Here is a 14,776-nt window from a genome sequence, read left to right on the forward strand (position 1 = left end):
AGTAGTAAAGCAACTTGAAATGAGTAATAGGGTTCACGGGTTATTTTCATCTTAGAATGTTTCAGAAAGTTTGATTTGATGGTTAAAATATGAAAGTAGTTAAGAGGTATTTTCTTAACTTTTTCCTGAAGTATAAGTGTTTCTTCTTTTTGTCTTTTTCCCTTATACTTGTTTATGTACACCGTTTTCCTTTAAGTTGTTTTCTTATATTTTTTCTTGTATACTTTTTCCATTTACTTTCTATCTAAGAATAAATCTCATTATGTTATTAACGGTTATAAAATCCTTTACTTTAATAGTCACATAATGGTTTGACCATTACTCAAACATTAAAAACTCAGTAATGGTCACCCAATATTAAAGTCGTTATTCATTTTGTGCATTAAAGCCCATTCTTGAGTAATCGTTATTTCAGGCACTATATATAGAGCCTTCACAAGACATTCTCTACTTATTTTCTTCTTGTTCTTTTACACCTGCTACGACACTCAATACTTCAGGAATTAGTCCGATTTTCCTTTCTGCTACCTTCAGTATATCCTTTACTTGTTTGCAATGCTTCCTCTCCTTATCATAAGAACTCTTTTTACATTTTGGTGACTCCACTATGGAGGATTGATTGCATTAAGTAAAACTCTTACTACCACAACTTCATGTTATCAAAAAAGATGGAGAGTTCCATTAGCATCTAAGGTTTGGCCTTATTACATAAAATAGTAAAATGATTAAGTAAAATGACACTTAAACTTCGCGTATTAGCTATTGAAGTATGAAACGACATCATGCTGCTCATCCTTATTCATTCTTCAACCTCTGAACCTTCTTGCCTAGTCTGCTTTTTAAATTTCTAGATTTGTGATCATCTTCCAATTGAACCCCTTGATCACTACTTTGGCTGACTCCTAGACATGACCTCAGGAATTCAAACTTGTCTCTACTTAACCCTAGGGTCAGAATATCAGCAAATTGCTTATCAATTGGACAATAATGAATTTCAATCTCATTATCTTTTACTGCCTTTCTAAGAGCATGGTATTTAACTCTAATATGTTTGGTACAACCCTATTGCACAAGATTCTTTGCAATAGTTATGGCTGATTTGTTGTCAACATTAAGCATAATACCTTTAGTCTATGGAAACCCTAAGTTTGTTAGTATCTTCCTAAGCCACTGGATGTGATTTACAGTAGCTGAAATAGCAATGTAGTCAACTTCAGTTGAAGACTGAACTACCACTACCTGTTTCTTTGAATTCTAGGGAAACATGCCACTGCCAAAACAAAATAGAATCCTCCAATACTTCTTGAGTCATCTAGTGACCTTGCCCAGTCACTATTTATGTATCCTTGAAGTTCCCCATTATCAGACTTGCAAAACTTGATTCCATAGTTCACAGTACCTTGACATATCTCGCACTTTCTTAGCTACTCTAAAGTGAATTTCTAATGGAAACTGCATAAATCTGGACAGTAGGCTAGTTGAGAACATAATATTAGGCCTAGTAGCTAATAGCTATAAAAGAGAACCTATCATACTTCTATAAACTTGTCCATTTGCCCCTTCTACACCATCCTTCTTACCCAACTTTTCTCCTACAGATAAAGGTGTATGAACTGGTTTGCAAGACTCCATTTTGAATTTTTTTAATAAGTCTTTTGCATACTTAGCTTGATGAATTGTAATCTGATCATTAGTTTGAATGATCTCCACACCAAGAAAGTAACTCATGAGTCCTAAATCAATCATTTCAAATTCTATCATCATCTGAGCTTTGAATGTCTTTAAATATTCTACATTAGGCCTTGTTATCAGAAGATCATCCACATATACAGCTACTATGAGCATAACTGAGCTGTTAAACTTCTTTACATATAATGTAGGTTCTGTTATACTTCTGATCAAACCTTGAGTTCTGAAATAACCATCTATTCTTTCATGCCAAGCCTTAGGTGCTTACCTTAATCCATATAGTGCTTTAATAAGTTTACAAATCTTACCTTCAGTTCCTTGCTCCACATAGCCTTCTGGTTGCTCAACGTAAATGTCTTCAATCAAGACTCCATTTAGAAAAGTAGATTTCACATCCAGGTGATTGATTTTCCAATCTTTTCTTGCTACTAATGCTGCTAACAACTTGATGGTGTCATGGCAAGCCACATGTGCAAATGTCTCAAAATAATCTATCCCATAAGTTTAAGCATAGCTTTTCACCACCAATTTGGCTTTGAACTTATTTACAGAACCATCTGGATTAAGTTTGGTTCTATAAATCCATTTTACTCCAATCACAAGATGATCACTTGGTCTGTCAACAAAGCACCAAGTTCCATTTTTTTTAATCATGTTTATCTTAGAATTCATTGCTTCCTTCTAATTTGTGTCTGTACTTGCCCCTCCTAGCTGACAAGATCTGCAATTGCCACATTGCATCTACTATATTTATCTTGAAGGATTCTGGTATCTCTTACAGCTAAAGATTCATCTTCAATATCTGTCTCTCCTTCAAACTCACCTTATACTAGATGTGAAGTTAGATTCAAGTCACCAGGACATTCAACTACAGCTTTATCCCAATTCCACTTTGAGTTCTCATCAAACTTTATGTCTCTACCAAACAAAATCTTCTTGGTTTCCACATTGTACGGCTTATATCCTTTTAATAACATCACTGTATCTTATCATTATAGTAACAACAATTTTTTTATCCAACTTAGATCTCTTCTCCTCGTGTACTTTAGCATAATAGATGGAACCAATAACTTTCAAATGAGATACTGAAGGTTTTCTATCAAACCAACATTCATAAGGAGTTTTCTAATCCAAAGTTCTAGTTTGAGTTTTGTTCAGAATATAATTAGCTATGTTAACAGCTTCTACCCAAAAAATCTTTAAAAGGTTCTTCTGAAACAAAATGTATATGGCCATCTCCATGAAAGTTCGATTCTTCCTTTTAACAATCCCATTTTGCTAAGGAGAATATATAACTGTCAACTGATGTTTGATACCTAGCTTAGACAAGAAAGCTTTAAATTCAGCTAAGGTGAACTCTGTACCGTTATCATTTCTCAAAGTTTTAATGGTTGACTCAGTTTGATTTTCAATAGTGTTTATAAACTTCACAAAGTTACTGAAGGCTTCTATCATAAGCCTAAGAAAGTAAATCTAACAAAATCTAGTCTAATCATCAATGAACAAAAGATAATACTTACTGCCTCCAAGTGAAAAGGTTTTCATAAGACCTCTCAAATTTGTAAGAACCAACTGAAGCTTTCTAATTGCTTGCCACTTTCTCTTCTTTAGAAAAGGTAGTTTGCACTGCTTACTATACTGACAGATACTACATATCATATTAGGTTTTGTAATCCTAGGTAAACCTTCAACTAGCTTCTTAGTTGCCATGACTTGCAAAGAGTTATAGCTTAGATGTCCAAACTTTTTGTGCCACAACTCAGAGTCAAGTGTTGCACTAAATAAGGCCTTTTGACTTGTATGTTTCCAGTCAATAGGGTAGCACTTGTTCCTCATCTCTACTTTCAATACTTCCTTATCCTTAGGATCAAAGATAGTACAATATTTATCTTTGAACAAGAGAGCATAGTGGTTTTCAATCAGCTGCCCAACACTCTACAAATTTTGACTTACATTAGGAATAAAGTAAACATCAGGAATATACTTGTTGGCATCTTGAGTCTCCACAACAGCGGTTCCTATGCCTAAAATCTTCATAAAAGAACCATCACCAATTTTAACTCTAACTCTATAGCTTCTATTGATAGTTGTGAATTGTCCTACATCCCCTATCAGATGGTTTGAGCAAGCACTATCTATTAACCACACATTCTTCTTAGCTAATTTTCCTACTTCATGAACCATAAATAATACTTCATTAGCACTTTCACTTTGTTCAGCAACTGCAGCTTTTTCGTCCACATGAGTCCCTTTGTTTTTGCATACTCTTTTAACATAACCAAGCTAATTATAGGACCTACATATGACATTAGGCCTGTATTGGCGATGCTTATGTGAATGAGTAGTTTTTTTACAATAGCAGCATCATGGATACCTAGTTTTTGCTTTCTAGTCTTATTATCCACTGTTTTCTTTCCTTTTTCCTTCCTATCAGTTTCATTCTTCTTCGAACTATTACCTCCACGCTTTAGATTCTTGGTTTTGGCAACTAAAGCATTATTAATAACACTCTTCTGTCCAAATGATCGTCTTTGTTCAAGAGCTTCTAAAGCATTCACTAGTTCTTTCAAAGTAACTTGCTCCATGTCCTTAGAATCCTCTAGTGAAGAAACTTTAGATTCATACTTTTCTGGAAGACTAACAAGCATATTCTGACCTAATCTTTCCTCAGTCATAACCTTTCCTAATAGTCTCAGTTAGTTCGCTAAGGCCATCATTTTACCAAAAAATTCCCGAATAGATTTACCCTTCTCCATTGTTAGCATTTCAAATTGGCTAAACAGATTCAGTATTTGAATCTGCCTAGTCTTACCACTACAAAAAAATTCATCCCTTAAGTGTTCCCATATATCCTTTGGATTATCTAAATGCATAATTCTAGTAAAGATCTCATCAAAAACAGTAGATTGCAAACATAATAAAGCTTTATACCTCTTAGCTTTGTCTTCTTCAAACTGTCGAATCTGAGCTAAGATGGGATTAGCATGCCTCTGAAACAGCTTAATTTATAAATTGTCAAGCCTTCTTATTATCAATCGGCCAAGATTGTAAAAATTTATGATCACACCATTTTATTAATTACTATACTCATATCTTTGGAAAATAAATTAAACTTGTACTACGGTTTTTTTCTTTTGTTTTTATAAGATTCACCCTAAACTTCCTCATTTGGTACCCTTAAAAAATTAATCTTCCTTGAATTTCTCTTGTTACAAAAATTAAGGCCTTAATATATTGACCTCTGCATATCAGTAAGTGTTTAATAATAGGTTTTAGGTTGTATATTTTTTTCTGTTTAATATAATAAACTTAATAATTAGAGTGTAACGGGTTTACGGTTTGCATTCAAATATACTTTGTTGATAAGAAATTTTAAAAATCTCTCAAAGTACTCGTTATCAAGGTCTTACACAAAGACATTAATGCGCATATGAGTTTTATTGAAATTTCATGACATATAATATAGCCAGATTCCAAGTATTTAATTAAGATTCATCTAACCTTATACTTTACTTTTCCAACGAAATTCTTTATTTAATGAACGAAACAAAAAGCAGATGGAAGTCATTTTTTTTCCTGACTTTAAACAATATTCTTGACTATTGAGGCATGAGCGTGAATGTGGACCAATTATCATTAATAGAACTGGGGCTACCTTGGTAGATGACTAATTTGGAATTAATTCTAAATAACCCTGGTAGTTGGTATAGTACTTCTCAGTGTCGTCGCCTGCCGATGAGTAGAAGCACCTAAACTCAGTATTTAGATTCAATTATGAATGCACTTCGAACTAATTTTGTACTCAGCTCTAAGTTGCCAAGGCCTTGTCAACCTTCTTTTCACAAAATTTATGGCCACTCCATTTACCATACTCTTTTTATCGTTAAGTCTGTGCTTCCCGTTTTCCTCTGCATTTTTTGATAATCTAAATGGAGGCTCATCAATGTCAGTGGAATCTATTGGTGATGTTTTGACTTCAGGAAATGGAACTTTCAGTGCCGGGTTTTCCCTCATTGGCCAGAATGCTTATTGCTTTGCCATATGGTTCAACAAACCATCCTGCAGTGATAATTGCACACTGGTCTGGCTAGCAAATCGTGACCATCCTGTCAATGGAAGATAAACGAAGCTCTCCCTGAAGCAAGATGGTAATCTTGTTTTAATAGATGCTGGACGTAACACGATTTGGGGGACGAACACTGCTTCCCTGTCCCCTACACATTTAAAGCTCTACGATAGCGGCAATCTGGTCCTGCATGATTAGGAGGGTGTCACACTTTGGCAAAGCTTTAATTCACCAACAGATACATTGCTTCCGCTTCAATAGTTGAACAAGGACTCAGCTTGTTTCATATAGAAGCCAAATGAACTATTCTTCAGGTTTCTACAATCTTTATTTTGACACAGATAATGTCCTCTGTCTTTCGTACAATGGTCCTAAGATTTCAAGTGTTTATTGGCCAAGCCCTTGGCTTTTGAGATGGGAAGCTAGAAGATCGACGTTCAATGATAGTAGAATTGCAGTACTAGATCCCTTGGGCAATTTTAGTTCAACTGATGAATTTTCTTTCAAGTCAGCTGACTATGGCTCAAAGATTCAAAGAAGATTGAAGCTTGATTTTGATGGCAATGTTAGACTATACAATCTAAGTGAAGTCGGAAAAACATGGGTTTTTTCATGGCAAGCCTTCCCTAAGGCATGCCTAGTCCATGGAATTTGTGAACCAAACAGCTTGTGCACTTACACTCCTAATTATGGTAAGAAATGTTCTTGCATTCCAGGATATAAGATGAAGAATCACACAGATTGGTCCTTTGGTTGTGAACCTGAATTTGATCTTTCTTGTAATGAATCCAAGGCGAGTTTTGTAAAACTTCGTCAAACTGAATTCTATGGCTATGATTATGGTTTGTTTCCAAACTACACCATAGACCAGTGTAAGAACTTATGCCTGAAGATATGCCACTGCAAAGGTTTCCAGTATAGATTCATTAGAGCCCACCAACCATTTGTTGAATATTGTTATCTCAAGACTTAATTACGAGATGGATATCGTGAGCCAAATTATAGTTCAGACTTCTACTTGAAATGGCCAAAGGCCAACCTATCCTCCCCCAAAAAGGTTGTTCGAGATTACAAGCTACAATGCTCCACAAGAGTTGAGCAACTGGACCGAGCATATCCAGAAAGCCCTGAAAATTCATCACTTAAGTTTGTCCTTTGGTCTGCTTGGGTGGTTGGAGGAATTGAGGTTTTAATCATTTTCTTGGTGTGGTACTTTTTGCTTATAACCCATCACAATTCACACCCAATGGGAGGTTACCATCTAGCTACATCAAGCTTCAGAAAATTTAGTTATACTGAACTTGAAAAGGCAACAAATTGTTTCAAGGAAGAGATTGGAAGAGGTGCCGGAGGAATTGTGTACAAAGGCAAACTGTCCGATCATCGAATTGTTGCTATCAAGCGTCTAATTGTTGATGCTAACTAAGGGAAAGCTGAATTTCAAGAAGAAGTGAACACCATCGGGAAGCTTAATCACATGAACTTGATTGATTTGTGGGGATACTGTGTAGAGGGAAAGCACAAGCTATTGGTCTACGAGTACATGAAACATGGATCGTTGGCAGAAAATCTCTCTTCTAAAACACTTGATTGGAAAAAGAGATATTAAATTGCTATTGGAACTGTAAGAGGCCTAGCTTATTTACATGAAAAATGTTTAGATTGGGTTCTCCATTGTGACATATAGCCTCATAACATTCTCCTAGACTCAAATTACTAGCTTAAAGTGTCTGATTTTGGCTTGTGTCGATTGCTAAACAGAGATAACATTAAGCATTCAAAAATCTCAAAGATTCGAGGAACTAGAGGTTACGTGGCACCCAAGTCGGTTTTCAACATGCCCATCACCTCCAAAGTGGATGTTTATAGCTATGGGATCGTTCTGTTGGAGTTACTGACCGGAAGGAGCCCTTCAATGGTTGTCCATGGAACATATGGTGAAGAGGAAGAAGTGCAAGGAACTTTAGTTAAATGGGTGAAAGAACATATGACAATGATAAGACCCATCGAATCAGAAACTTGGAAGGAAGTGATAATAGATCCCATGTTGGGAGGAAAATATAACCAGGATGAAATGTTTACCTTGGTTAAGTTGCTCTGAAATGTGTGCAAGATGACAAAGATGCAAGGTCGACTATGGGTCAAGTAGTTCAAATCCTTCTTCGCCTTGGAGAAAACCATTAAGCAACAAATGCATTGTCGTGCCCAACACAACGAGTCAACTTCTCCAGTATGCTGTATTTGTCTCTTTTAGTCCGTCCGTCATGCGTCCGTACCGGTATAAATAAGCTTAGTTCTTGTATCATGGTATGGTTAGGTGTATTTACATGTACGAAAATTTGGTTTTCGATATATCAGACATGAATTTATAATCTCTGGAATTCTTTTACAATAAAGAATGTCCTCTTATTAATTTTTCAATCTTTACTTCAATTGTCTCAATGACTTGATCTTGAACTTTGTTCTTTGGTTCAAACAAGCTGTGACTTGATCTTGAACTCTATATTTTGCTTTGCTTTAAGGGTCTTACAACTTGATTTTGAATGAACAATTTGGAGACTTCGTTTAAAGAGTCTTATAACTTAATCTTGAATGAACGATTTGGAGATTTTACTAGAAGAGTCTTATGACTTGATATGGAATGAATGATTTAGAAACTTCGCTATAAGGGTTTTGACAACTTGATTTTGAATAAACAACTTAGAGACTTCGTTTCAAGGGTCTTGACGACTTAATCTTGAAAGAATGATTTAGAGACTTTGTTTCAAAGGTCTTTATGACTTGATCTTGAACAAACAATTTGGATCACTTGGACCTAAGGTTGGAACTTTAGAAAAGCTTTGATTCTTCAAATCTTTTTCTTGGATTTGTGGAAATTTGGAAAGGCTTTAGTCTTTAGATCTTCCTTCTTGGATTTATGGGACTCTTGAGAGACTTTGGTTCTTCAAATCTTTCTTCTTGACTTTGTGGAACTTTGAAGAGGCTTTAGTTTTTCATACCTTTTCTTAGATTTTTGGAACTCTAGAAAGGCTTTGGTTATTCAAATCTTTCTTCTAAAGGTTTGATCTTCGAAATCCTCCTTCTCAGACTTGTGAGAGTTTTGGAGGCTTTGATCTTCAAAATATTTTTCTTTCTCCCTTGTTCATCAAATGGCTTAGAAGAGCACTATATTTACAGCGTTAGATGAGAGACTTTCATGAGAATTTAGTCTCCTTGAATTAATCTTTGATTTATTTTAATTTACTTAGAGATAAATCATGATGACTCATAAATGATACTTTGATTGGTCAAACTTTGAGTCATTGAGTTTTGATTGGTCGAATTTGAATATTACCTCTAAATTATGTTAATTTATTTAGAGATAAATTGGATGACTAAATTTGGATTTTTGTCTCTAAATTATCTTGATTCATATACATATATAAATTGGATAATCAATAAGTAAATTTTTACAAATATGTGTTTTTAAGATAACTTGCCAATAAATTAATTATATGGCTATCTCAAATGATGTTTTCAAATTTGTCTTTGAAAATTTTCTTCAATTTACTAATTTCGGGCACGTGGCATTTTGTAATTGGATAACAATTTTTCTCCTACGCTCACCTTAAATCCAAGTTTGATGCTTCAATTTGGCCAAGGTTTGGAAAAGAATTGAAGGAAAAAGATGAAAGAAATGTTTGAAGGAAGAATGGGAGAGAATGGCGTGAAGATGTGAAACTCCAACCTTTAATGAAACGTTAAAGTTATAACTTAGCTTGGTGAGCATCTAAATTTATTATTTCTAATGATATTTTTGGACATTTGTAACCTATAAATGGGTGTTTTTATTGCCAAATGAGTTCATCTAAAAGTTGGAACTTAAAAAGGGTCAAATGCTTTTATTTTAATCTTGAAAAATGCATTATGACCAAAATTATTGATACCTACTCATAGTGTATCGAAACTTGAAACCCAAAAATGCATCTGATGAATGAAGTATTAATACTTGATGAACAAGTATATCGATACATATTCCAAAAATATCAATACCTCTATAGCAAATTAGAAAAAAAAAAACCAAATGTAAAATAAACTTTTCCCAAATTTTAAACCCTTATAACCCCACATTTTTCCTAAATCAACAAAACTACTCTCTTTAGTCTCAGCCCTATTTTCCCTCTTCCCTCTTTACTTTCATCCTCATCATTTTCAAGTGTTTCAAGCATTTAAAAGGCATACCCAAGCAATCACTTTAGAGAAGAAAGGATTTTCGCTTCAAATTTTGATTCTAAAGTTTTATAGAGGTCAGGTTTCCTCATTTTAAACATCTAAACTTTAAGTTTTGATTTTCAAAATTTATAAATCATTAAAATTCATTTTACTCTCTGAAACTTAGGTTTTTAAGTGGTTTTGGATACTATCTAGCTTACCAAGGTAAAGTTGCTTAAATCCCTGACTAGTTATAGTCTAACTCATACTTAAGTTAGATTTTTAGTTATTGATTTTCGAATTTAAAGTTAAGTAATGAAGTTGGTGATAGGATTAATGGTTATTGATGAAGGTTATGCCTAAACAACAAGGTGTTAACAATGTGTTAATATTGGATAGGAGTTGTCAGAAAAGTTGTATTTTTGAGAGGTTTAGCATTCGTCGAAAGGTGTTGGAGTTTAAAGCACATTTCAAATAAGTGAGTGGTTATGACATTTTCAAAGTGTTTTGATATATAAATACGGAAGCATGTTTGGAATAGCATTGGGAATGCTTTTGAGAAAATATGAAATTATGGATTGAATGGTGTTTGTTACCATGTTTCGAAATATGGTTTTGAAAGTCGTACATAATCTGTAAATATATCTATATATGTATAAAAATGATTTTGTGGGAAACAAACCTTGCAATGCTTTTATTCTTCAAAATGTGAATTAAGTTTGGATTGAGAATTACATGCTTAGCATATCGTGATACATACCTTAATATGTCTTGTCATACCAATGAAAATTACATGCCTTGCATGTCTTAATACATTCCTTAGTATGTCTCATTATACCATTGTGAATTACATGCCATGCATGTCTTGATATATATAAAGGAGAATTAATTTAGGATAGAGGCCACATGCAAGAGAGCCAGATGCACAAGGCCCACACAGACAGATGTGCACCGGCAACCTGCGTGTACAAGATAGCTCGCATTAAGGGGGTTCGATAACTACTAAGAAGAGTAGCAACCAAGCAAAGTATTCTAGGCAATTAGAATACTTTCCATATTTAAGTTTTCCTTACTTATTGATCGCTTTGCTTGTAAAACAAGTATGCCTAGTTTTTAAGATATTTACTTTATTATCTTTTTACTCTACTTACACTTCAAGGAAGTCTACAATTAGAATACTTTTTTATTTACTTTACTTGTATTATAAGTAAGTTTAAGATGTGCTATCTCTATAAATGGTCCTTATATATTTCATAACAAAACTAAATAAGGTTTCTTTGATTCCATTCTTTTTAGTAGGGTTTTCCTGTTTCCATTCTTTTGAATAGGTTTTTCCTAATGCCATTATTTTAAGACATTTGCATAGAGTTTTTCTGATTCCATTCCTTTGAGATATTTTATTTTTCATGGTATTAAAGCAAGTTCCTAACCTTGCCATTTTTTTGTCTTTTCAGCCATGACGTTGATCTAGTTTTGGTAAAGTGATGTCTTTTCCCTATGATTTGTTCTTCATCAGCTGCTTCAATACCATATGTAATTTGTTTTCTGTCAACAATTTCAGTGCCGTACATGATTTATTCTCCCATGGCTACTTCGACACCGTATGTAATTTATTCTCCATCGATTGCTTCAGCACCATATGTGATTTGTTCTCCATCCACTGCTTTGGAACCATACGTGATTTTTTATATCGTCGATTGAGCATCAGACAATGATTCTTGTGTTTTCCAGGAATGGCCATTCTTATATTGTGTTTCATATATTCTAATATTTTCCAAGGATGGATCGATAGTAGAACTCAATGTCAATTTTAGGGATTTCTAATCTTAGATCTAGTACAACATCGTGACAAAATTATGGCTCATAAACTCACTTTCTAAATAAGGTTTACTATTCACTACGAATGCGCAAAACATCACAATTGATACCCAAACTTTGCTTTACTTACATCCGTCTAATCATCCAAAGTTAAAAGTGTTCTCGAGACAACCAACAAAAAGCTACCTTAAAAAAACCCACAAAACCACAAGGACACAAATTAGCCCTAAGGCGACGTCACTTGGGGACCCATCAACATTCAGCATCGGGCCACCATCAATTAGGGGTTTTCAAACACCTTGCACATTTGCAATGTTAAGCCGCACTAGCAAGGTGCACTCAGACGGGCCTAGTAGCACGAGCAATAAGAGTGAAAAAAGACTATACACTTAAGTGTCGCACATGCACAAGGAGCGTGCATTGGTTACGCACATTGAAAGCCCACAAACCAAAAGAGCACAGACATCGACCTCTTGATAGCTGGTCACGCACATCACAACCTCGTGACAAGGGGAGCTATGCATAACATAGTCCCGTATACTTGGAACGTGCACTTACGACATGCCAGAAGGTGCGCATATAGGCGTCGCATAGGAAGAAAAAGTGCACGAGTTGTGCACACGGGGGAGTCCCACACCAGTAGGCCTTACACACTCAACCTGCACCACAGAAGGCCACCTGCATAATTGGCATACCTCAAACAACCTCACACGGGAATGCCGCGCACATCAGGACCTTGAACCCATGAGCCGTGCACCAAAAGGTCTTGATTGAGAGACTCCACCTAAAAGCCTCATACAAAAAAGACACAGGCCAAACTGGTTACAATGCAATGCCTTATTATTGTTGCTTCAATTCATAATTGGGAACTCAATCAATTAGATGTCAACTATGTTTTTTTTTTTTTTTGCATGCAATCTTTAAAAGGAAGTCTACATGAAGATTCCTAAAGGCTTTGCCAAACAGAGGAAGCATTGAGTTGCAAACAAACTTCCTCATCTATAAATCAACAACATAAACTTGATCTTGATTTATGACAACTTTGTGATGATCCCAAATAGTATAAACATCTCATTGGCATAATTCTTTATCTCATGATCACACGTTCGAATATTAGTTACACATCTTGAGTCAATTTATACACAACTCGAGACAACCACACTTTGACGCCATTATATGAATTTTTCGATACCTTAACATGCGCCCAGACAAAGCATTTGGTTGAGATCAATTTCAAGCTTTATTGCGCAAGTTATACATTTCCAATCTTCAAGCTCCAACTTCAAGAGGAGTAAAAGGAGAATTAATTTAGGATATGAGCCACACGCAAAAGAATTGTATGCATAAGGCCCACATAAACAGATGCGCACCAACAGTCCACATTCACAAGACAGCTTGCCTGAAAGGGGTCTAATAGTTGTTAAGAAGAGTAGCAGCCAGCAAATGATTCTAAGGGAATTATAATACTTTCCATATTTAAATTTTTTTTACTTGTTAATTGCTTTGCTTACACAAAAAGTAAGCCTAATTTTTAAGAAATTTACTTTATTGCCTTTTACTTTACTTGTACTTCAAGAAAACATAAAATTAAAATATTTCTTTATTTATTTTACTTGTATTAGAAGTAGATTCAGGATGGACTATCTCTATAAATAGTTATTTTATGTTTTAGTATAAAACTAAACAGGGTTTCCTTGATTCCATTCTTTTGAGTAGGGATTTTATGTTTTCATTCTTTTGAATAGAATTTTCTTGATTCTGTTATTTTGAGACATTTGAATAAAATTTTTCTGATTTTATTCTTTTGAGATATTTTATTTTTCAGCATACTTACTATGTCTTGATACCTTATCGCAAACAACATACTAAGCATGTCTTAATACATACCTTAATTTGTGTTGTGTGGAAATATTGAATGTTGATACCTGAATATTATGTACGTATGCATGTCACTCACATGTCATAAAATCTCATACCATGATATATGAATCACACACCTCAACATGTCTTGATCACGTGCTCCATCACGTTTTGATCACATGCTTTAGTATGTCATGTATACGTGCCCCACACGTCGTGATTTTATGACTCAATGTTTCCTGTTGCATGTTGCATCACGTCGTCGCAAGCATCCATTGGCGTTGGCATTGGCATTGGCAGTGGCATTTCACAAAGCGCATGACTCTTGTAGTATGATATGGAAAGTGGTGCACAAAATCCTTACCAAAATATCCTAAATTTGAATGCTTGAGGATTTTATGTTGTTATGGATCCAAAAAGGTTCGATCCGGTGTTAATTTTAGTTGATAAATATATGATGATGGTATTAAATGTTTAAGGGATTAAGAGTCCCTCGTGTTAGATCGAGGGCTCCAAAGTGAAGAAAAAAGTAGATACCTGAAAGAGGGAATGTCAGTACTTGAGAGAGGGTATTGATACTTGACTTACAAAATAGATGAGCAGTGACAAGTGTCGCGTCACCACTCATATTTGGAATCTCAGGTACATATTTCGAGTTTAGTGGTACCCTAAAGTAGAACCGGTCTTTTGAAAGCTCAAAATTAGTTTAGTGAAACTCTGAAACTGATTTTGGAAACCTTAAAATCGACTCATAAAATCCAGTTAAGTCAGACAAGAGTAAATCGCCATCGCAGCTCCATTCCGCCTTCCTCCCGCATTATATCCCCGCCATGAGCTCAAAAAGGAGAGAAAAAAAAATAAAGAAAATATATGTTAGTGAAGACTACCACGCGTCAGCAACATAACCTTGTTTATTTAATATATACATATATGATAATTAAATGGATGGATATTTCTTATCGGCAAAGGCCAAGTGAGGTAGAGGTTAGAGGTCGAGCGTTGAGAGTGTGGGAGTGGGCATGGCAGCAGCAGTACTCAGCTACTGCAAGCCTTCGCCATTTATTGGCCAATTTCCTTCCTGCTTTGTAAGTTTCATTCTCCTTTATTTTAATTGGAGTGGTTTTTCGCCTTCTATATATATATATATATATA

General features: G+C 34.9%; 1 protein-coding gene and 1 pseudogene across 2 annotated transcripts in view; both read left to right on the forward strand.

Annotated features, from left to right (window-relative positions):
* The first annotated feature begins 5,539 nt into the window (after positions 1-5,539).
* On the forward strand, positions 5,540-7,939 carry LOC110427274 (putative receptor protein kinase ZmPK1; annotated as a pseudogene).
* A 6,377-nt stretch (positions 7,940-14,316) lies between these two features.
* LOC110427266 (acyl-CoA) overlaps positions 14,317-14,776 on the forward strand; it is a 7,967-nt gene continuing 7,507 nt past the window's right edge. Inside the window, exon 1 of one of the 2 annotated variants that reach the window (XM_021442751.2) lies at positions 14,317-14,709. In XM_021442751.2, coding sequence (XP_021298426.1) covers positions 14,644-14,709 — 66 coding nt within the window. In that variant the 5' untranslated portion in view covers positions 14,317-14,643. The remainder of the gene's footprint in view (positions 14,710-14,776) is intronic. The other variant, XM_021442750.1, reaches the window with a different exon arrangement.

Source organism: Theobroma umbraticum, unplaced genomic scaffold, assembly GCF_002168275.2.
Source record: "Theobroma umbraticum cultivar Fairchild unplaced genomic scaffold, ASM216827v3 scaffold_228.0, whole genome shotgun sequence".
Classification (NCBI taxonomy): Eukaryota; Viridiplantae; Streptophyta; class Magnoliopsida; order Malvales; family Malvaceae; genus Theobroma; species Theobroma umbraticum.